The 22988-nt window shown below is 43.1% G+C and overlaps 1 protein-coding gene across 2 annotated transcripts; it reads left to right on the top strand.

Annotated features, from left to right (window-relative positions):
- Positions 1 to 1968: 1968 nt before the first annotated feature.
- Positions 1969 to 22669, top strand: MXRA5 (matrix remodeling associated 5). 2 transcript variants are annotated; one of them, XM_042788684.1, is made up of 7 exons: positions 1969 to 2597; positions 5041 to 5262; positions 6978 to 7107; positions 7441 to 7831; positions 10152 to 15158; positions 15766 to 16666; positions 18182 to 22669. In XM_042788684.1, exons 1-7 carry the CDS (start codon positions 2404 to 2406, stop codon positions 20088 to 20090), a joined length of 8754 nt encoding a protein of 2917 aa, XP_042644618.1. In that variant the 5' UTR covers positions 1969 to 2403; the 3' UTR covers positions 20091 to 22669. The 2 variants fall into 2 exon arrangements, with proteins under 2 accessions (XP_042644618.1, XP_042644617.1); XM_042788683.1 differs by having other exon boundaries at positions 18179 to 22669.
- The last annotated feature ends 319 nt before the right edge of the window (positions 22670 to 22988 follow it).

The raw sequence follows: 22988 nt of genomic DNA, 5'->3' as shown, positions 1-22988 counted from the left end.
ACTAGTAGAGACCAAATAATTGCACATTGAACAAAGAAGGATGGTGGAAATATTCTCTGTGGTACAGAAGACCTCAAAGCTAATTTTGTCCATCGCAGCCTGTATGGTGCTGTGCTTTGAATTTGTGACCAAAACAGCATTGATGACAGAGGGATGTTTTAGCTACTGCTGAGCAGTGCTTGCACAGCGTTAGGGCCTTTTCTGCTCCTCACCCCACCCCACCAGCGAGGAGGCTGGGGGGGTACAAGGAGTTGGGAGGGGGCACAGCTGGGACAGCTGGCCCCAACTGACCAGAGGGACATCCCACACCACGTGGTGTCATGTTCAGGATATAAATCTGGGGGAAGAAGGAGGAACGAGGACACATTTGGGGTTATGGCGTTTGTCTTCCCAAGTCACCATTACACATGATGGAGCCGGGCTGTCCTGGGGATGGCTGAGCCCCTGCCTGCCCATGGGGAGTGCTGAATGAATTCCTGGTTTTCCTTACTTGCGTGAGTGGCTTTTGCTTTACCTGTTAAACTGTCTTCAACTCATGAGTTTTTGAATTATGATTCTCTCCCACACCCCACTGTGGGGAAGGGAGCAAGCAGCCGGGTGGGGCTGAGCTGCCCACCAGTGTTAAACCGTGACACGAATGACGTTCCACAGGTAAAAGCATGGATATGAGTCTTTTTCTGAAAGTGAATCTTTATTAGTGGTTTTGGAAGATATGACTTGTCCAGATTCTGATGCTGATAATAGCTTATCAATAACAGTTGAAGGGGTTTCTCCCCCCTCCCTCCAACTTTTTAAATAATCACATCTCTTGCATATTTCACAGCCAGAAATGGCTCATTAATTCAGATGTTGAGTCTGTTCATTTGGTGATGGTACACTGCCACAGTTTTACAGTCTAGAGCATAATGCCATTCAATATATTTACTGACTGTGGAGATGGAATTTAGAAGCTCCGTGCCAAAACTCAGAGGGATTCTTATGGCTTATGATGCATCTGTACTGATTTCTACAACACTCTTGTGTCTTGAAAAACTAAGTTGTTTTTCTAGAACAGCTGAGGGCAACTGTCACATTGGCTGTCTAGAGAACAGAAAATTGTGTATATCCAAAAGCCACACAGTGGAACCAAGTAGATTATAGTGCATGGTCTTCTGTGGTACATCTGAATTTTTCACTGGACCAGGAGTGGGCCTACTTTTGTGTGCTGAAAAAACTGCTAGTACAGGAGGGAAATTGAAGAGAGGGATGTTAATGATTTAATGACTCCAAACTGAAGTTTTATTCTCTGTTGGATTTTAAAGGTAAAGGGCTATTCATGATCGAGTCTACATTCAGTCTTGTTTGTCTTATTGCTGGTTGCTGCCTTTCCCTGTATTGCCGCCACTGCCTCTCCATTCCCGTTTTGAGATTTTTCTGTTCACACGCATTTTTTCGAGTGGATCTCCTGGAATAATAGGATGCAGGAGATCGAATTCTCACACGCAGACTGGTCCCTGCAGCAGGGCTGTGCGAGTAGGGACCAAGGGCCGCGATGAGGCTGGTTCTTTGTGCTGCGAGGGGGCACCGATTCCACGGTGAGAAGGAGAAGCAGAAATCCCGGCTGGTTGCTCCAGTTTCGGGGTTACACGCCGGGACCCTGCGTGCGTGTGCGTGTGCTAAAACGCGACCAGCTGCTCCTCTTGAGTGTTTCCCGACCGCTGGATCCGCCCAGATCCCAGAAACAAACTTTCCGTGAGCTTCGGGTCCCGGACCCACGAGCGGGCGCGACTCTCCCCACCCCCCCCCCCCCCCTCCTCCCCGCCCCCGCCCCGGGCCGGCCCCGGCGCCCACCTCCCCCCCGAACCCCCCCCGCCCCGCGGAGAGGCGCGGGCCCGCCCGCAGCCCCCCCCCCCCCCCCACCCCACGGAGGGGCCGCCCACCCGGCAAGAGGAGCCGCTCCGCCGCGCCCTCCCCCGGCACAGCGCCCCGCGCGGGGAGGCGGGCGGAGCGGCGGAGCCCCGGCACCCCGCGCCCCTCGTCCCCATGCCGCGGCGGGCGGCGGGAGGCTGCGCGCCCGGCAAGCGGCGGGGAGCCGCCGGCATCGCCCCCCCGCCCGCTCGCCCACGGAGTTCCCGGAGAGACGCGCTCGGCACCCGCCGGGGCTGAGGGATCGGCGAGCGCCGCGGCTTCCCGCGGGGGACGTGGGGCATCCCGGAGAAGGCGAGCTCTCGGAGAAAAAGAGCAGTAATTAAAAAAAAAAAAAAAAAAAAAAGAAAAAAAAAAGAAAAAAAAAGAAAAAAACTTACAAAAAAAAAAACAACAAAAACCGGCGCCCCCGACGGCGTCCTGACCGGCTGCCGCGCGTCGCTTATGCTTGTTCGTGGGGACCGAGGCCGGGCGGCGGATCCCGCAGGATGACGGGCCATGGGGAGTCCTAAAGCGGCGTCGAGGCGGGTCGCCGCGGGCTGCGATGCCTCTGGGCGAGCCGGTGCCGGTGCCGGTGGCGAGGCCGGGAGCCGGGTAGCCGCCGGCCGCCCCACGCCGCCGGCCGCCCGCACCCCCCCGAGGGCATGGGAGCGGCGGGCAGAGCCCGCTGAGACGGCCGCGCCCGGTTGCAGGTAAGGAGCCCACGCGCGGCCGGTGGTGGCTGCCGCGGACCAGATGGGTGTGCGTGGGGGGGTGGTTTGGGGTGTAGGGGGGGTTGTGTTGGGGGGTAGGTGGGGGGGTTCATCGCGGGACTGCGCGGGAGGAGGGGAGGGGAGCGGCGCGGCTGCCCGGCTGGGCGCCCCGTGGGCCGTGTCAGCCCCTGCCCTCAGCCCGGCGGGGACATTCTCCCTTAGTGGGGAGCATCTGCCCTCCGGTACGGGAAAAAAATAAAAAAAACACGGGTGGGAAGGAGTGTGGGGGGGGAACCGCTCCTCCTCCCCGGTCCCCTCCACCATGGCCGCGGTTGGCGCACGGCCCGGCCCGGCGGGAGGGGCAGCGCCGCGCGGGACCCGCCGCTCCCCCCCCCCCCTCCCCACGCAAATGTCCCCGCGGGGTGGGCGCGGTCCCCGCGACGAACGGCGCGGGCAGCGCCGCGGCCCCGCCTGGCTGCTCCCCACCCCGCAACTCCCCCCCCCAAACCCCCCCCCCCCCCCCATCCCGCAAACCACCACCCCCACACACCAAAACGACCCCCCCCAAACCCCCCCCCCATCCCGCAAACCACCACCCCCCCCACCAAAACGACCCCCCTCCAAACCACCCCCCCGCAGCCGCGCCCCGCCGGCCGTGGCGGAGCCGCAGCCCATTGGCTGCCGCCCTGCGCGGCGGCGGCGGAGGCAGCCAATGGCGGGCGGCGCCGGAGGGCGCCCCCGTGCGGCGGGGCGGGGCGGTGGGAGCGGGCGCGGCCGCGCCGGGGGCTTCTCCCGCCAAAACACCGGCGCGCGGCTTCGGCGTGGGCGTGGGAGGCCCCGCGCGCCGCCGTTGTGGTTTCTTACGTTGTTTCTTACCCTTGGCCCGCTCTTCCCCAGCCCCTGCGGTTGCCTCTTCACCTCGGCGAGCACCTCCCGTGAGGAAGTGCGGTGCCCCCTCCCCAAAGGGAGTTGGAATGGGGAGGGTGGGGGTTAGAGGGGGTTTTCATTAAAGGGAACATTAAGGAAAGCAGCACCTGAATATTCTTAAGCAAATTAAAAGCTATTTGTCTTGTAAAGAATGGTAAACGTCTCATTAACTTGACCGCAGATATTCGAGAAACCTCTTCATCCCGACGAGCCTCTCCTTTGAACTGTAATGGTTTGCACATGATGGTCTTAGGAAAAAAGAAAAAATGTGTGTCTCGCTGCTAGCAGATCTGAGAAAAGCTGACTTTTATACTAAAAGCAATGACTAATGGAACCCGTAATATCTAGTAGGACTGAATGCCTTTCCATCGTTGTCACACAATTGTACAAGAGCAGGAATACTAAATATCTGCTACTAATAGTAGCCTGCATTCCTGTATGGCTTTAATCTGAAGAGCTCCAATTCTGATGGTAGGGATAAAGTTAGGCTGCTAACTTCGTTTGTAACTTTGTCTGTAATTAGACATCTACATAAATTGGTTTATTTTCAGAAATTACTAGTACTCAAGGTCAGTAACAATTGTGTTTTCTTGTGTGTTCTAGTACAGTGTGCATTTTTAAATGATTCTCCACTGGTCTAGCCACCCAGATTTAGATGCACAGTTCTGAAAATCTGAACTTTAGTGTTGATAGGCAAGGCAAGATTATACATTCTCTTGCTTATATTTCCTCCGAGGTCTATGCTTATGATTTTAAATGAATTGTCAAGTTTTATCAATTCTGATTACTCACAACTCCTGTTTGGTTAAGATTCCAATGTAAAACCACATCCAACATCGCACAGTAGTGCGCAGCAAAGGATGACAGAGCCCAGATTCACATGGACAGCCAATTCTTTCTCTCTCTCAGTGAAACCATTTCCTATATACATTATGAATGGGATTTATTCAGCCACATTTTGCCCTCCTGGCAGTTAGTAGCCTGTCTAAAATTTAGGCAGCTAGGTTAGGTGGGTTAGCTAATTAGGGACCTAATGAGGCTGAACTGTACTATTTCTAGGTATCCGATCTGGTGGATGCCTGATACTATTCATCTTCAAGTGACTGTGGATAGCTTTTTTTTTCTTTCATTGACTGTAGAGGGAGCCATGGCAATTTGCTTCAACTAGATGCTTCCGCTGAAGTTTCCTAATTTTTCAGAGACTTAGAGAGACATATAGAACAAACCTGTTTACCACAGGGAGACGGCACAACTTTAGCAGAACAGGCATTTAGTAGAAAAGCGAATTATGGGGGAAAAGTCAACTCTGAAGTATCAAATGACGCGAGAGACAGAAAACCTCTTTCCGATTGACCTTTGCCTTGTCCACAGACCTCCCGGGACGCTGCAGAGCATCGCTAGGTATATAAAGAGTTTCTAAAGGATTTTTTTTTTTTTTTTTTTTTTTAAAAATGTTCTTTTCTTCTCTCTTCCTCCTACCTCCCCCCTCCACACGCGCATCCCCGGGACGGCCCAGGAGGAGCGAGGCGAGGGGAGGCGACAAAATGGGGGAGCGGGCGGCGGCGGGGGCGCTCTCCGTGGTGCTGATGCTGGGGCTGGGGCTGGGGCTGCCGCCGGCCGCCCTGGGCTGCCCCCACCCCTGCGCCTGCTACCTCCCCACCGAAGTCCACTGCACCTTTCGGTCCCTAGCAGCCGTGCCGGCCAGGATGTCGAAACACGTGGAAAGAATCAATTTGGGGTTCGTATGGCAGTGCGGAAAAAACGGGTTTATGTTCTTGGGGGGGGGGTGGGGGGGGTGGGGGGAATCGCGGAAGGCTTCGCACACGTGTGGCGTGCCGGGGTCGCTGCGTGTAGAATTGCAGAGATGGGTGGTTATTTGCAGGCGCTGTTTCTCTCAGCTGGCGGGGAAAAAGTTTTAGTGTAGCCTCCGTGTTTCAAAGGGAAGTTACTATTATTTGCAAATAAATATTTCTATCATGGTGTCAGTTCTTCTTGGCAGATAAGACGTGTAGTCTTTTATATTGTATAAAAAAAAATATATTGAATTAAACCTTCTGTGGTATTTCTGCTAAGTGTCAAGTTTTATACCCGATGTAAAAAAATACAGTAAGAGTAAAATGCTATGATGTAGCTGGGTAGCATTTTGGAGAACAATGAGATGCAGCATATCTTGAACTAATACAGTAAAACCATAGTTATTCCATTGCCTTTGGACCTGTAGGATTTTTTTTTTTTTTTCCCAAGGAACTTAAGCACCACAAATGACATTTTCTGAGTTGTATCCTTTCCCAGGAAGAAAGTTTTACCTATCTGTTGTGTTTGTTTCGTTTTGGAAAAAAGTTTTTACCATATTTCTATTTCAGAGGTGCTATATATTTAGGAGGTAAATATTATTTTCCTAGCTGGAAACAATTTAGGAAAAATTTTCATTTAGAGAAGTTTATATTTTTTAGAAGGGCTGATGTTGAAATAAGGAATTTTAAGAGGATGACTTCTGTAAGCCTAGTAGATCTGTTATAGAACTAAAAATATCAAAACAGTAGTCTACATTTTTAGCAAATTCAGAATCTTCAGATAGATAACATGGTAAGAATCTAAAAGTATTTCCTCCATATTCAAAGTATTTTAATTTCTTGGTGTCTCTTCCTTTCTAGAAAGTGTTAAAAAATAGGAAAAATCTTTAAAATTCTGTACTTAATTTAGAGGCTTCATGCCCAGATGAGCTCATACATTTAATTTTATGTCTACATATGGAAAACCCAAATGTAGAGCTAGGCCGCCAAACGTAAGACTTCCATCTTGGCAAATAAAACCTGATTTATTTGTCCAAAGTGAAATGGAATTATTTTTTTAAAGTAGGTTTTCTGTATTCCTTCTCGAAAAGGAGTTTCTCGGCTCAGATTATATAATTGAAAGGTCAATTCCTAGATCTTATGTAATGAGTTGGTATAGCCAATTACATGTTTCAACAGTGAGTGAAGCAGGATGTGAGTTCCTGCATCTCGTGCTGTTTGGGAGATTTCCATTTTTAATGTTCTCCCTCCAAATATTTATTCATTTATTGTTAGATGCTGTTTTGGCAACACTGCAGCCTGACTAGGTTGCCAGGCTCCATAGCATCATTGGTTGGCTACAGGCCATTAATTTATTACCATTCCATAAACTGAGCTGCATGGAAAAACATACTGACAACTATTAGAACTTAAACGCCTATTTATTACTCTTACTCCTAAATTATGGCTAAAGTGCCACAAATTGAGTTAAAAGAAATCTTAATATAAACATGAACTAAGTATACTTGGCCTTGTAAAAATGTTTCAGTAACTTCTGGCCCTTTGACAATGCATTAGGAGCCCTCCAATTTTTCCTGAAAGTTAGGTTATACTAATTTTACATTTGCAGTCCCTGACAATCAGTGCATACAATGTAACTGCACACGCGATTCTTTTCCAGGTTTAACAGTATACAGTCTGTATACGAAAACTCCTTTGCAGGACTTACAAAACTGGAATTGCTCATGATACATGGAAATGACATTCAGAATATACCTAATGGTGCTTTGAAAGGTCTTGTGTCTCTACAGGTAATGCTCGAGTCTTCCTAAATTTCATAAATTCTAACTTTCATGAATAACAGAAGACAAAAATAAGCATTTTTTGTAGTGCCTTTCTTAAGATTTCTTAGGATACCATTTTCCCCCCAGATACACTGGAGATCTATTAAGTATGCCTATGTCATACTTAATAATGCCAACTAATACTCAGTTGTATTCTCCCTCTTTGACCAGCATATAATTTTTCAGTGGTGAAAAAGATATTTGAATGTGGGAGGAAAAATTCTGCTTGCTTGCTATTCTGTTTGTATTTAGATCAAAACCCCAAATTAATCTCTTTTTTTTTTTTTTTTTTATTTTTAGGTTTTCAAAATTAGTTACAATAAATTGAAAGTCATAACTGGCCAAACTCTCCAAGGACTTTCAAGCTTAATGAGACTGCACATGGACCACAACAGAATTGAATTTATTCATCCAAATGCTTTTAATGGATTAACTTCTCTGAGACTGGTCCACTTAGAAGGAAATTTGCTCCAGCAGCTTCACCCCAACACCTTTTCAACATTTATGGTCCTTGATTTTTTCAAACTGTCAACTGTAAGACATCTCTACCTATCTGAAAATGCTCTTAGGACCTTGCCTGCAGGGATGTTTCAAGGCATGCCACTGCTGGAAAATCTTTACCTTCATGGGAATCCATGGGCCTGTGACTGCAGTTTAAAGTGGCTTCTTGAATGGAATGAAGTTTCTGGAGGTAAGAGCAAAACCACCAATGCTTCTTCAACTCATAATGTTAGATTTTTTTTTTTTTCTTGTTCTGCATACGGATGGGTTTTTTACTTCCTATTACTACTTACATGATGCCTGTGTGCACTATTATGTTCTGTTACCATTCACTAAATGCATGCATTTAAAAAACAGTATAAAGAGGAAGCAGTTGTGTGTCACTAGCTAAAAATCTGTATTCAACAACAAAGGAATTAGCTGTTATATTCAAGGTGGAAACAGTGATAATGAAGTTTATGACTGGAAGGAGGAGAGGTTATAACCTGTTAGCGTGTTCCTTTGTGCAGCGGTACCCGTTTGACTAAGGGCTGGCAATTACCCTTAACCAACAAAGCTAGTAACTATGTGCTCCCATGGGAGGTGGGAACATTGGATTTGAACTTGTTTGTCTAAGGAAGGAATGGAAATCAAGTTTCCAAATTCCTGAATGAGTCCTCTAATGCTGTTAACGTTAAGGCTGTAATATGCATCTTTTATGTCTATCTGTATTTCTTCATCGACCACAGCTTCCTTATATGATGGAGCAAATCTATTCTAAGTATTTTCAGAGAACACCTACAATCCTGCCATTTTTTTCCTAGAATGACTGGTCTAACTTTGATTAGGCTTAGATGTGAGATAAATGCCACATTGGCTGTAACGCTTCTGGTCATATGCAGAAGTGAAATACCAGAAACAAAATTAAACAAGCAAACAAACAAACCAGTTCTGTAATGCCTCTATATCAGAAATACTCTAAATGAGGGGGTTTTCAAATGTCAGTTTTCCATTTGGGCATCTCCATGCCCCATCTAGTGTAACGGAGTGCTTACCATAGTAGGCCAGAGGGACTGGTGTTACACCAGAGCTGTTGCTAAAATATTAAGAGGAAATTGTCGTTTAATTGCAACTATTGTGTATAAATTGTATATATGTGTATTAAGTGTACTTAAGTTTCATTGTAAGCTACAACAACAAAATATTAGAGGAACTTTCTTTCAATGCGTGGTTTTGGCTTGTTAGCATTTTTATTCAATTAGATTGCTTTTTTACACTACAACAGTAGTGATTACTGGAAAGAGAAAAGAATTCATCCATGATATTTTCATGTATGACAGATGTTGTAACTTTATACAGCTATAACATTAATTTCTTTGGGAATTCTGTCCATATAGAGTTATTAAAGTTCTTCAGACCAGTGTGGACACTGCCAGGTTGATTGTGGGCCAGTTCTATCATGAAGCGTATTTTCCTTATCTTTGAATCTGCAAGTGATAGACTGGTTCAGTTAATTATTCCATTTGTAAGAACTTCTCAAGAAGCATATATTTTTGAATTAAAAAATGGTATGAAATTTTGCCACTCTTTTCCCCTTCTCCTACCATTTTGCCTTATATCCCACCCATATATTGTTCATTCATTCAAAGATCCTTCCTTCCTCAGGAGTGATCAGCATGACACTTATTCCTAGAATAACTGGAATACATTTTATTTACAGTGTTTCCAAACTAAATATGTAAGGACACATTTGACATTCTAGCGATCAGAACAATTTAATAAATATATGACTGTTACTTTGCAGACAAGAGTCTTTCTGGCACTGGTAGAAGAGGAGTCAAGGCTATCATTTCCTGTTTTAGCACTCCTCTGTTTTAGCTTTTATTTTATCATTACAGAGTTTACAGTTATTTCGGAGGTCAGGTAAGACGTGGCACTTTCTCCTTTTTTTTTGCTGCTGATGAATAGCTTGTAAGTGCAGGAACTAGTCAGCGGATTTTGGTAGCTATTGCCAGTACCGTTGTTAAGAATAGAGAAAAATAAAAAGCTTCCTGGATTATTTAACGAGGAACTCCAGCATTTCTCAGGTAAATGCTGCATTTTTGAAAGCTGAGAGGACCCAGTCCTCCACATTAGATCCACGAGTTAGATGAATAAGCTGTCACTGTACAGATGAAGACTTTTTGACACAGCATAGAATTTTACTAACTTACAAAATGTTGCTCTGAAGACTTCAATTTCTAGGCATTTTATTCAGAGGCAATGAATCTAATTTTCAGAAGGATGGCTTATTCAATCCTCTCATTAAAGTCAGAAGAGATTGTGGTCGATTTGAGAATCACATGCCCATTCAACTGTGAAGATAAAGGGCTGCCATTTTAAAAGCCTTTTCTTATGTGTCATGTGCCATAATGTGTTCCTCATGTGATCCATTTCACACCTGAGAGTTCTCTAACTCTAGAACAGAGTTCTTCACTTACTTGTTTCTCCCCACCCATTTTCTTTCTTTTTTTTTTTTTTTTTTCTTGCAGGTGTTTTGAAATGCAAAAAGGACAAAGCCTATGAAGGGGGACAGCTCTGCCCAAAGTGCAACAGCCCGAAACAGCTACAGAAAGAAGATATTCAAAACTTGAAAGATATTTCCTGTAGGAAGCCTGTCATTCAGTCCTCACTGAGGCAGAATAGCAGCACTCAGGATGAAGAAGATGGTGACAGTTACGAACTCCCTCTGGAAGACCTTCAGTCCTCTCCATGGAACATTACTCTAAATATGACTGATGAGCACAGCAATGTAGTCCACCTGAACTGTGAAATCAAAAAACCGACAGGCTCTACCAAAATTCAGTGGAATCAAATCCAGGCTCAGGAGATTGATATAAATGCTACAATTTCACTGGATTTTGAATGTCCAATGAATCGAGAAAACTATGAAAAACTGTGGAAGCTTATAGCTTATTACAGTGAAGTGCCTGTCAAATTAGAGAGGGAACTTATGCTCAGCAAAGAGCCTAAAATAAGCTATCGGTACAGGCAAGGCTCTGATTATGATGCTCTTTACTACACAGGTGTAAAAGCTCAATTACTGGCCGAGCCTTCCTGGGTGATGCAACCTCTTATAAATATCCAGTTAAACAGGCGCCAGAGTACAGGGAAAAAAGTGGTGCTATCTTTTTTTACTGTATTTTCTCAGATAATTCATACCAAAGACACTGGGCAGCAGAGGAGCTGGGTAATGATAGAGCAAAACCAGAGCACAAGGACAGCACAGAGTGTGGTGGAAGGGTCAGAGTGTCAGCTGAGCTGCAATGTGAAAGCCTCTGAGAGCCCCTCCGTTCAGTGGCTCTTCCCAGATGGGACTAAACTGCAGGCACCATTTAATCAGAAAGACAGTAGGTTTTCTGTTCTCAGTAGCGGCCAGCTAATAATCAAAGAAGTGAGTTACACGGATGGAGGTTTGTACCACTGCATTGCCCAAGTGAGAGATGATGTGGACATAATGGCTTACAGACTTCTGGTGCAGCCTCCAGCTGTTCAGGTAGCTGATTCAGATGTAGTGAGAGTTGAAAAAAATGTTGGAGATCCAATAGTTTTGCCGTGCAATGCAGTTGCCATCCCAGAGCCACACTTGAGCTGGATTCTTCCAAACGGCCGGGTACTTAACGATTTATCAAACTCTTCAAAAGGATATATGTTGGACAATGGTACTTTGCTTATTCCAAAAAGCCATGTCAGTGATAGTGGCCATTACAGATGTGTGGCTGTCAATCAGCAGGGATCAGACCAGTTTGTTGTAAGGGTCACAGTAAATAAAATGGTGTCTGACAGGTCATTTAAAAGGATAAAACTAAAAAAGCGCCTGGGCTCAAAAAGTTTGTCAAAAACAAGAGGTTCAGTCATAGATGACGGAGGGGGATCAGGGGCAGGAGGGGTGGAGGAGTTCACACACAGAAAGAGCCACCTGAAAGACTGGGAAGTACCCTTTAAACAAAAAAGTGAACAGGTGCCAGAGGCTCAAATTAAAAAGGGGAAGAAAGGCAGAAGGAAAATGAAAGTCTGGAAAAGTACTGATAGAACCCAAGACAGCAATGTTGCAGAAGGCCGGAGAGTATTTGAATCTCGAAGGAGGATTAATGTGGCCAGCAAGCAGATTAATCCACAGCATTGGGCTGACATTTTGGCAAAGGTCCGTGGGAAGAATCTTCCTAGAACAACAACAGCTACAGCCATTCCTTTAACAACTGAACTGCCATCAATCATGCATAAGACTACTCCAGTCCCTCAGCCAGTAGCCAGCCCTCCACCTTCAGAGGCAGTAGCTGATGTGGTAGATTCCTCTGCTGATTCATCACCTGTGGGTGAAGATGAGCCATTCTCAGTCACTGTTTCCCACAACACTAAAGCATTTTCAGTCCAGTCCATATTAACAAGATCAGAAACTGAATCCTTTTTTAACCACAGGGCTTTAGAGACACCTGCAAGTATATACTCTGTAGAGATTCCTGGCTTGGGTCCATATTTGACTCCTGTCTCTGCAGCTGTGCAACCCCAAGGCCAGCAGCATCTTGATGTCATGACCGATGATTTAGTCGTATTCAAAGAAAATACCCATGCTGTCACTGAAGAACCTCTAACCAGACAAATTGTAACAAGCTTTCCTAATATTCAGAGCAGTTCATTCACATTGGAAAATTCAGATAGAACTATATCTTCTACATCAGAGGAAAATTCTGCTTTTGCTGAGCTACCACTTGATGCTACTGTCCTAGCTGAATCTCAGACTGTGGATCTTCATAGCATCTTAGAGACAACCGTGAAGTTAAATGAAGTGGGCTCGATGAGTGTTGACACTATAAGTTTAACACCTTCTCAGTTGGATGAGTTTACCCCAACAGATTCTGTAGGCACTGCTACCATTTCTTCATCCATTTCTCCATTTGTTACAGAAAAGAGCAATGGCTTGCTATACCAGCACAAAGAAGTATCCATGGATCAGACAAAAATAGCAGACTTAAGTACAAGTTTTCCAGCTGTCACACTCATCAAGGTTCAGAGCAAGGAAGAACCTGAGACCCACAGGAATACAGTGACTCAAGAAGGCGTGTCCAGGAGTTATGCAGAGAGTTTTCAGGGAGGAGAACGTAGAAACCTGACTACTCCAAAACCAGATCCCACATTCATTTTGCATAGTACTAATGTTATTCCTAGAACAGCAGAGGGGATAAGAAATGCCTCCTCCATCAGTAGATTGACCACTGTGGCCACAGCAATAGCTCCCTATAAAAAGACCGTGCCTTCACTTGTTACTCAGCATGCTAGGAAAAGACCTTATGGGAGAAGGAGATTGAGGCCAAACAGAATCCGACAAAGACCAAAGCCTTTCCCCCATGTTGTTTTAACCACAAAGGCAATGCCCATCATTTCAAGGACACCTGAAGTTGAAACTGTGACTAGAACTTCTGCAACTCTTGAAAGTCCTGATCTTAAGAACAGGTTCAAAATACAGGCTAAGGAAGAGGAGCATATGGAATTCACTCCTTCATTAGTTACTGATCCAGTTGTCTTAGAGAAAATTACCAAAATCAGAGAGGTGGTCACAACTTCCTTCTTTGGGCCTACTGCTTCTCCAACTGAAGCAAAACATGTGACACTGTCTACTGCTCCTGAAACTTTGGTACTTCCAGTGACTGCACCTATCACGATTCTATCATCATATGTTGTACATGACTCAGTACCCACGAAAAAGTCACGTGTACCTCTGAAACCAGAGCAAAGTGAGGTGCCAACATACCACTCGTTAGACAATATATCTGAGGAGAAGGGCGTTAAAGCAGATTCTAAAACTATGAATAGTAAGGCAGAACAATCAAGCACAACAGCTTCCGAGAATATGAACAGCTTGACACTATCTACAAAACCAGAATCTCGAGAAGAGCCTATCCTATTTGACTCAGAAACTGTGGTTAATGATACAACTGCTGGAACATTCCAGCTGATATATCCCACTATGACTGACTTAAATATTCCTGTTGGCACAGTGGAAGTTTTTAAGGACCTCTTAGTTTCAAAGGAGCCATGGAAGTCCACAGAATCTTTAGAAACACCAGCAGTAACTGAGCCACCTTGGCAACACGAGATGATTACTTTGTCCTCCCTCTTCAGCATGACAGAATCTCAGACTTTTCCACTTAGAGAAACAAAGAAATCAATCTCTTCTCAGACTGGGACAAAGACATCTTCTTTGGATAAAAAGGAAGCTACGTCACATGAATTTCGTCATGATCCCACTTTGCAGACAACTGAAAAGCTTCCAACTACATCCACTGCCTTTATTCCATTTTTAAAATTTGACACTCTTCCCCCTTCCATTTCAAGCACTTCACATCCTTTTCTTGATTATACCACTAAGGAAAGTAATGCCTTCAATCAAGAAAGGCTCCCAGAAACAAAACAAGTTGAAGCAGACGGTGACAAAATGGTGGTGAGCTCAAGATGGAATGTACACCCTACTCCTTCCTCTAGCCAAAATAGAATTAGCATACAGTTGAAAGAGGAGCAATTCAAAGAGTTGTATAGTAGCAAGTCAAACAACAGTTTACTGCTAAATCCAAACCTTCCCCATCCACCTGCTGGAATGATACCGAGCCTAAACCAAAGACTGCCTGTTGTGCCTCCAAAGCACATTCCATTAAGAGGCACGATGAAGCCTCCATATATTGTAACACAAGGCTCAATTCGCTATTTTATAACACACCAGCCTCCTCACTACACAAACAAACCAGAGATCACAGCATATGCAGCACATACCATCCAGGACAAAAAACTTTTTACCTCTCAGAGGGAAACAACTACCCCAACACAAGCCTCTCCGTTTCATAAAACAAATCCATTCACTGAAAGCAAGTTTGGTAATCTGGGTCAGAACAGATATAATATTAATTCAAGATTTTTTGGAAATAACTATGTTCCAGATAACAGAGGCACAGCAGGGAGACTGCCAAGTCAAGGGACCCCCTATTATCCCGGTTCCAGAATGCCATTCCTTTTCAACAGAACAAGGATATTCCCTCACTTAAGTATGCATCCCAAACCAGTGGTCCCTAGTCAGCTAGTCCCAAAAGACACAAATGAGAAGTCTGCCCAGGTCTCCCCTACAGTGCAGAAAGCTACAGCTATTCCAGTGCCTCCAGTGCCACACGCCACAACCACCACATCACCACCACCAGTGATTTTGAAGATTACCCCTCCAGCCTTTCTCTCTCAGCGCACAAAACCGCAGATACCCACTACAGTTCACCCTTTTAAAAATGTCCATCATCGTCATCAAAAAGTTCCATCTGTGCCTTATTTGGGAGGCACTATGCCACACAATTCAACTGTAATTCAGTCTTCTACTAATTTTGGGGTACGCGGAGAAAGGCCTAAAATCATCACAAAAGGGTCTCAGAGCATGTCCATCCTTGCTGAAGCAGATGCTTTTATCCCTTGTGATGCAGTAGGGGAACCCAAGCCTTTTATTACTTGGACAAAAGTCTCTACAGGTAAGACAGAGAAAAATGTGTTCTTCCACATGATTTTTAAGGGTAGAAACACTTGGGTTATTGAAAGGAAGTGCAGCATTATTGCAGGAGTAGTCCAAAACACGGGAGAGTAATTTCTGTCTCAATCATAGATAAAATGTGTCTAATTGCAACTAATCATTGCAGGTGAAAATAACTTGGCGGTATTTCTTGTAGTAAAAGAAAACCTGTAATATTTAATGTTTCTTTTTTTGAAGAGGGAATAGCAGCCAGCTCTGATTATTCACAGCAGTTAGAATTTATGATGACAACATTGCTGCCTTAAATATTGATGTGTGTGTCATCTCCATAAGAAGGAAAAGAGAAATTGCATAGAGATTTAAGAGGAATCCTAAACCATAAAGCCCTTAAAAGTTCCCAGACTGTACATGTTTTCAAGCTGGTATGGTTAGTCCTGCAATAGAAAAAAAGACTAATTTGAGCTATATCAGAAGATGGCATATGATCCATCTGAAGTTGTAGTTGGTGTTAAGTAAATCTGAAATCTTACATAAGACTTTTTCAAAGCAACGATGTCTGTCTTCAGCCCTTTGACTTTCTGTTTCTTTCTTTCTTCTCATCTTCCCAGGAGCTCTAATGACAGCCAACACCAGGTTACAAAGGTTTGAAGTCTGGAAAAACGGTACCCTCCTTATCCGAAATGTTCAACTTCAGGATCGTGGGCAGTATTTGTGCACAGCTCAGAACCTGCATGGCATAGATAAAATGATCATTGTGCTCACAGTTGTAGCCCACCAGCCCAAAATTTTACTTTCCCGCTATCGAGATGTCACAGTCTATTTTGGAGAAACCATAGCAATGGAATGTCAGGCTAGTGGGACTCCAAGCCCACATATTTCATGGATTTTCCCAGATAGGAAGATTTTGCAGACAGTCACCAGCACAGAAAGCAGGATAATGCTTCATGAAAATCGAACCTTGTCTATCAAGCAAGCAACTTTTTCAGACCGAGGAGTTTACAAATGCGTAGCAAGCAATGCTGCGGGAGCTGACAGCATTGCAGTGAGGCTGCACATTGCAGCCTTACCCCCCATCATCCAGCAGGATAAGCAAGAGAACATTTCCTTGCCCCTTGGCAGCAGTGTTAACATCCACTGCACTGCCAAAGCAGCACCTTCTCCCAGCATCCGCTGGGTGGTCTTTGATGGCACACAGATCCGACCTTCTCAGTTTGTCAATGGGAATTTGTTTGTTTTTCCCAATGGAACTCTTTATATTCGCAACATCTCCCCCAAGGACAGTGGGACTTACGAGTGCGTTGCTGCTAACATGGTGGGAGCTGCCAGGAGAACAATACAACTCCATGTGAAGAAGCATGCATCGAATGCTAAGATCACTGGGAGCTCTCCTCAGAGAACAGATGTAACATACGGCAGCATCCTGCATTTGGACTGTAGTGCTTCTGGTGATCCCTGGCCTCGGATATTATGGAGGCTACCTTCCAAAAGGATGATTGATGCCTTACACAGGTAAATTATTATTTGAGGTGCCACAGATAAATTACAGTTTAGATGAACTTACGGAAAAAGACCATATTTTGTCAAGTTTTTTTCTTGACTTCAGTGAGTTTTGAATAAGGCCCCAATCTTTAAGGAAGAATTTGAAATTACATCAAGATAGCCAGGTCATAACTTAGCATAATTTTCTTGAAAACAGTCTTGAAAAGTCAGCTTCAAGTGTTTAGGATAAGCCGCCACTATCTGTCTTTTACAGCCACTTGTAGTAAAAAGTCTAATGGCAAAAGTTAAGATACACAGCTTGTGTAGTGCTTGTTCCATTGTGCTTAGTTTGTACAGAGTTGCATAGGTGCCTGCTTTTCCCCAGGAGAAATGGGATCATTGAACTTTGTTTATCTGTTGTACAAACCATTATACACAGTAAATATGGGGCAAATAAATCATCTTATAATTATTTAAGTAAGCATGATCATTTAATTATCATATAAATAAATGTTACCTTGCAATAGGGTCTGTGTAAACCCAGTTGCATATAAATGCCTAAAACAATACCTTCTCCAATGTTCATAGTATCAATTAAAATATCACATCTCCAAACCTACAATAGCCGTTCTAAGACTTTGCTGAAAACACAATTTCTGCTCTATACATTATACATTACTCATTCTTTGACCGCTATAGACAGATGAGAAATATACGGAACCTAAAATGCACAGTTGTCAACAACTTCCTTAATAGCTGAATGTAGTCATCATTTTTTTCATATTGACAAAAAATGTATATAGCCTATAGATAGCACAGAATTCAGGATTCATTTTATGCCTTACAGTGATAGCAACAAAATACTGGGTTTTACAATTTTTCCTTAATTTCTTTATGGGGGCTGTTTTTCATATACAGGAGATCTTCTTTCGGGACAAAGCTGGGGCTACTGAGGAAATTAGTTTTGAGCACAATACACCAATTTCATAGTGATGTGGAAGGGAATAATAGCTTTTTATGACATTGAAAATCTTTTTTTCCATATTTCAAAGCTAAGCAGTATTTTGCTTCTTTGTGATTGTTCTAAAGGTTTAAAATGTTATACCTGATGTGAGAGGAAGTTGCTCATCTTGACTTGTTTAGCTGAGGACCCAAGTGCAAGACTCCATAGTTACAGTCCCGATAGGTTTGTGTGGAATGTTTCAGAGATCCCGTACTTAAATGTTACATGCAGTCCAGAGAGTCAAAAATGCAGTCATTTGACCTTTAATGGTTGTTTAATGATCAAAACCACCATTAAAGTCATTGAATGGAACAGAATATCTTGGTTGCAAGTGAGTAGAATTATTTTTTTCCATTTGCTTTTTGGTGGTGAATATCTTGGACATTTCAGACCATCTAATTCTCTAACAATAGGAATGCTCTTCTCCTTTATTTCAGTATTGTTGAGTTGTTTTTTTTTTTCCCCAGGTTTCACTCAATAATTACTATCTAAAATGTGATTTTGCAGCTTGTGTTCTGTTCTTTTTTCTTGCTTTACAGTAGCTTGGAGACTAGAATCAAAGTATTCAGCAATGGGACTTTGGTTGTCCATTCGGTTACAGATAAAGATGCAGGAGACTATTTGTGCGTGGCCCGCAATAAGATTGGGGATGACTACGTGGTCCTCAAAGTGAATGTGATGATGAAACCAGCAAAAATAGAACATAAGAATGAGAACAACCACAAGGTCAAGTACGGAGGGGACCTGAAAGTTGACTGTGTAGCGACAGGTCTGCCAAATCCTGAGATCTCCTGGGGTCTCCCGGATGGCAGCATGATCAATACCTTCATGCAGTCAGATGACAGCGGCAGCCGGACAAAGCGATACGTGGTCTTCAATAATGGAACCCTGTATTTCAATGACGTTGGACTGAGAGAGGAAGGGGACTACACCTGCTATGCTGAGAACCAGATTGGGAAGGATGAGATGAAAGTGCGGGTGAAAGTAGTGGCCGAGCCTGCAACAATCAGGAACAAAACATATGTCATTATTAATGTACCATATGGTGACGTTGTCACAGTAGCGTGTGAAGCGAAAGGAGAACCCACTCCCAAAGTGACCTGGCTCTCCCCAACCAACAGACCCATTCCTGCCCTATCTGACAAATACCAGGTATACAGGGATGGCACTCTCCTCATCCAAAAGGCCCAAAGATCTGACAGCGGTAACTATACTTGTGTGGTGCGGAACAGCGCTGGAGAAGATCGGAAAATCGTCTGGATCCACGTTAACGTTCAGCCTCCCAGAATCAATGGTCATCTCAATGCAATAACATCTGTGAGGGAGACAGCCATCAGGGACAGCCGGAAACTTATTGACTGCAAAGCTGAAGGCATCCCTGCTCCACGGGTCTTATGGGCTTTTCCAGAAGGAGTAATCCTGCCAGCTCCCTACTATGGGAACAGGATCACGGTGCATCGCAATGGTACGTTGGACATCAGAGGGGTGAGGCAGACAGACGCAGTGCAGCTCATATGCATTGGGCGGAACGAAGGAGGGGAAGCGAGACTGATTGTGCAGCTCCTCATCACAGACCATTTGGAGAAACCCTCCTTCAGAGACCCTGTCAGTGAAAGGATCACTGCTATTGCTGGGCACAGCATCAATCTGAACTGCTCGGTCCAGGGAAACCCCAAGCCCAGCACAAGCTGGATCCTCCCCAACGGCACTGAGGTGCCAAGTGGCAGCCGTCTGCACAGATTCTACCATAAGAGGGATGGGATATTACACATCAGCAGCCTCTCCGCTGGGGATGCCGGGACTTACCGCTGTACAGCCAGAAACCCGGGAGGTTATGTGGAACGAGTAGTCTTCCTGAAGGTGGGACTCAGGCCAGAAATCAGCAACCAGTACAACAACCTGGTGAGCATCATTAATGGAGAAACTCTGCAGCTTCATTGCATCACCCACCCGAATCAGCGGGCGCAGATCTCCTGGACGCTGCCCAGTGGGATGGTTTTGGATGCCCCGCAAGCTGTGGGTCGCTTTTCCCTGCTGGAGAATGGCTCGTTGACGGTGCGCGAGGCTTCTGTATTTGACAGGGGCACTTACCTGTGCAAGGTGTCCACGGAGTACGGCACTTCTGTTATGAATGTGCCTGTCATTGTGATAGCCTATCCTCCCCGGATCACCAGTGAGCCGGCACCTGTCATTTATGCCAGGCCTGGAAATTCAGTAAAACTGAACTGCATGGCCATTGGGATTCCTAAAGCAGAAATAACGTGGGAGCTTCCGGACAAATCACATCTGACAACAGGACCTCAATCCCGTCTGTATGGAAACAAATTCCTCCACCCTCAGGGGTCATTAGTCATCCAGCAGTCTACTCAAAGGGATGCGGGCTTCTATAAATGCACTGCTAAAAATATACTAGGCAGTGATTCGAAAACAACCTACATACACATATTCTAATGCTAAAACAAATGTCTTTGGCTGGATACTAGTGTTCAAGTCACTGCCAAGCGAGTGCAACAAGGAAAGTACAGCTTGCAACAAAGCCAGGGAGGCCAAGGGCAGGAAAAAAAAAAAAAGGAAATAATCCTATTTTCATTAAAAGTGCATTGCTTTTGTACTCAATAGGGTAGTAAGTACCTGCAATAAGAGGAGGCAGTAGACATACTGAAAGTGAGGAGACTAACACGTTGGAAAAGGTCTTTAAATTGTTAAAACAGCAAAGTGTTGTTTTTCATGCTATCCAGTAGCATCTGAGACCTAAAGTACTCTATTCTTGTCAATAGTCCAAAGCTACTCCTTGTTCTAACAAGCACCTTAAAAGTACCAAAGAAGTATTAACTGTTAATAAATGAGCTGCAGTGATAGAAGTGCTTTAGTAAAACATAATTTTCTTTATACCCTGCAGCGCTTTTATACATAATCTAGCCTTATAGAATATGATTACTAACCTTTCTGTTCATTCTTCTATCAGCTCTTCAAAATCAAGGACTAACTTAGCAAATAAGAGTGATCTATTTTAATAAAAATACGTGCAGACGTTAGTTACCTTAAGGTATGAACAAACCTTTTCCAGCTACTAAGGACACTACAGTCAAATCATTCATTATATATTTTATATATATTTTTAAATCAGACTATGAGACTAGAAAGAGTAACAATGAACTTGGTCTCATTTGATAAATTATTGGTCTTTACAAGACTCTGATACATTACAGTGTTTTATAATATTAAGGTCAATATACTGTACATTTTATAATAAAAAATATTTTCCAACAAATATATTCACTGGTTTTCATTTTGTTTTGAGAAAATAGGGAACTCCAAACAGTGAGAGTATGAAGTCAAAAACAAGTCCTGTAGTGTTATGCATACTCTTTATCTTTTCAACTGTAATTTCCTAATAAAACTTAACACTTCTGTCATGTATATTTCAGGATACACTTACAATTTCAATACTTCTTCTGCAATCAGGGATGGTTTATGGGATAATATACATCATTTTAATGAGGTTTATCAATTATGCTACAGAATAAGTGCTACAAGATGATGAATGTGCCCATGTTTAAACAAAGTACTCCCATTAGAATTCTGCAAATGTTAATTCACCTTTAAAACATATAGATTCTCTGAGATATTCCTAGATTCTTAAAGTTCTGATTGTTCATAAAATTTATGCTCATCTTTTAGAATATGATGAGAATAAAGGCTTTATTTTTAGTTTCTGTCTTGATCAAAATATGACAGAAGGTAAAGTATTATTTTAATATTTACATTTTGTAAAAACTGGAAACAAAGATTCTCTCACCCCACAAGTTTATCCAGTTTAGGAAAATTGTAAGCTGTTGCAAAATGTCTATTTATCATAATGGTAAACAGAACTGAATTACTTGAAGTAAAGAGTATTTGATTAGAACAAGGATGTTGAACTAAATGACAAGGACATGAATATTGCTGAAGATAAAAGGGGCTTAATTTATGTGCTAGAATATTTTTTAAAACATTTTTTTTTAGATTTGGTGTAGGCTAAAAAGTTGTTTGTACACAAGCATTTATTAAAGTTGCAGTTATGTTAATAGCATAACACTTATTTATGTCTTAGTTTCTCCTTTATTGTTTAAACCCTTGGGCCCTAAATCAGCAAATCAGTGCTTGAGGTGAAGCATGTGCCTAAATACCTGTCAGGGATGTAGCTGCATGTGAGAGTAGCTAATGAAGAAAGGAACCAAGCATTCAAGATTCTTAACTGGATTGCTCATACGGTCTTTTGTGATCTGGCTATTTTTCTTGAACATGTCATGGATTAGGTGTGTCTTTAGTTCCTTTACTTAATTTTAGCGCTTTTATTTTATAGTAGTTCTTGGAAAACAGTAATACAATTATTAATTACAATACATCTTTCAAAAGAATCTGAAGTCAACATTATAGCATTGGAGTAGGGGTCAAGCACTTTTATTCATTTGTCTGTCCAGTCTTAGTTAACACTTACATGAATTTAGAGGTGTTCTTGGATGCTGAATATCATATATATTTTCATTAAGCAGAATTTTTTATGTTAAGGGAAGAAAATTGAATCCAAAATCAAACATTTGGTCTGTTGGAATTAAACAAAGCATCTGATAATGTTTTATTCATCAATCCAGAATTTCCACTGGTGCCAGTGGAAGTTTTGGAGGCACAATAAATGAAAGCTTTGGCTCAAGACCTCTTTTTAATTCAAGTCAATACTTGCGTGCTTGCAAAATTCCCTCAGAATTGGACTTAACATTTTTTTATGTATTATAATTTCCATGATGCTTCCCTTTAGCCCTTTTATGAAAACATACTCCCAATGAGAGGCCTATAAAATATAATTATCTTCCAAAATAGATACAGATTAACAAATATCATACGAACACTTTTTTGAACTCAAGCAGTGTTTGGCCATATGTCCTGTCTGTCATATTTTTTTCTTTGGTGAGATACCAGTTGTCCAGGATATCCATCTTGAGTTCCTTTTGTAGAAATAAAGATGTTCATGGGGAAACCAAATATGTTCCAGGACTTCTGTTCTTAGGCCTGAATCTACATGTCATTCCATGTCCTTTATCATCCATGAAATGAAGGCAATCATAGGACACTGAATTTAAATCATAACTTCTTATTTCCGTGTAGTTATCTGAAAATTGTGTTAAATAAAACAATGACAAATTTGCATCACTTCAAGGACAAATAAGATGAGTTTGTTCTGCATAAGAATAAAAGGTCAAGTATTAAATACAACAGTTAATCAAATGTGTAGGAAGTCCTTAAAGAGACAGTGGTCGATTGTTTTTCAGTTTCACTGAGGTTAGTATGAGAAACAATAGTCTTAACTTA

This window comes from Tyto alba, unplaced genomic scaffold, assembly GCF_018691265.1.
Source record: "Tyto alba isolate M040663 unplaced genomic scaffold, T.alba_DEE_v4.0 Super-Scaffold_14, whole genome shotgun sequence".
Classification (NCBI taxonomy): domain Eukaryota; kingdom Metazoa; phylum Chordata; class Aves; order Strigiformes; family Tytonidae; genus Tyto; species Tyto alba.
The sequence above is the reverse complement of the archived record's forward strand: the minus strand, read 5'-3'. Positions and strand labels throughout refer to the sequence as shown.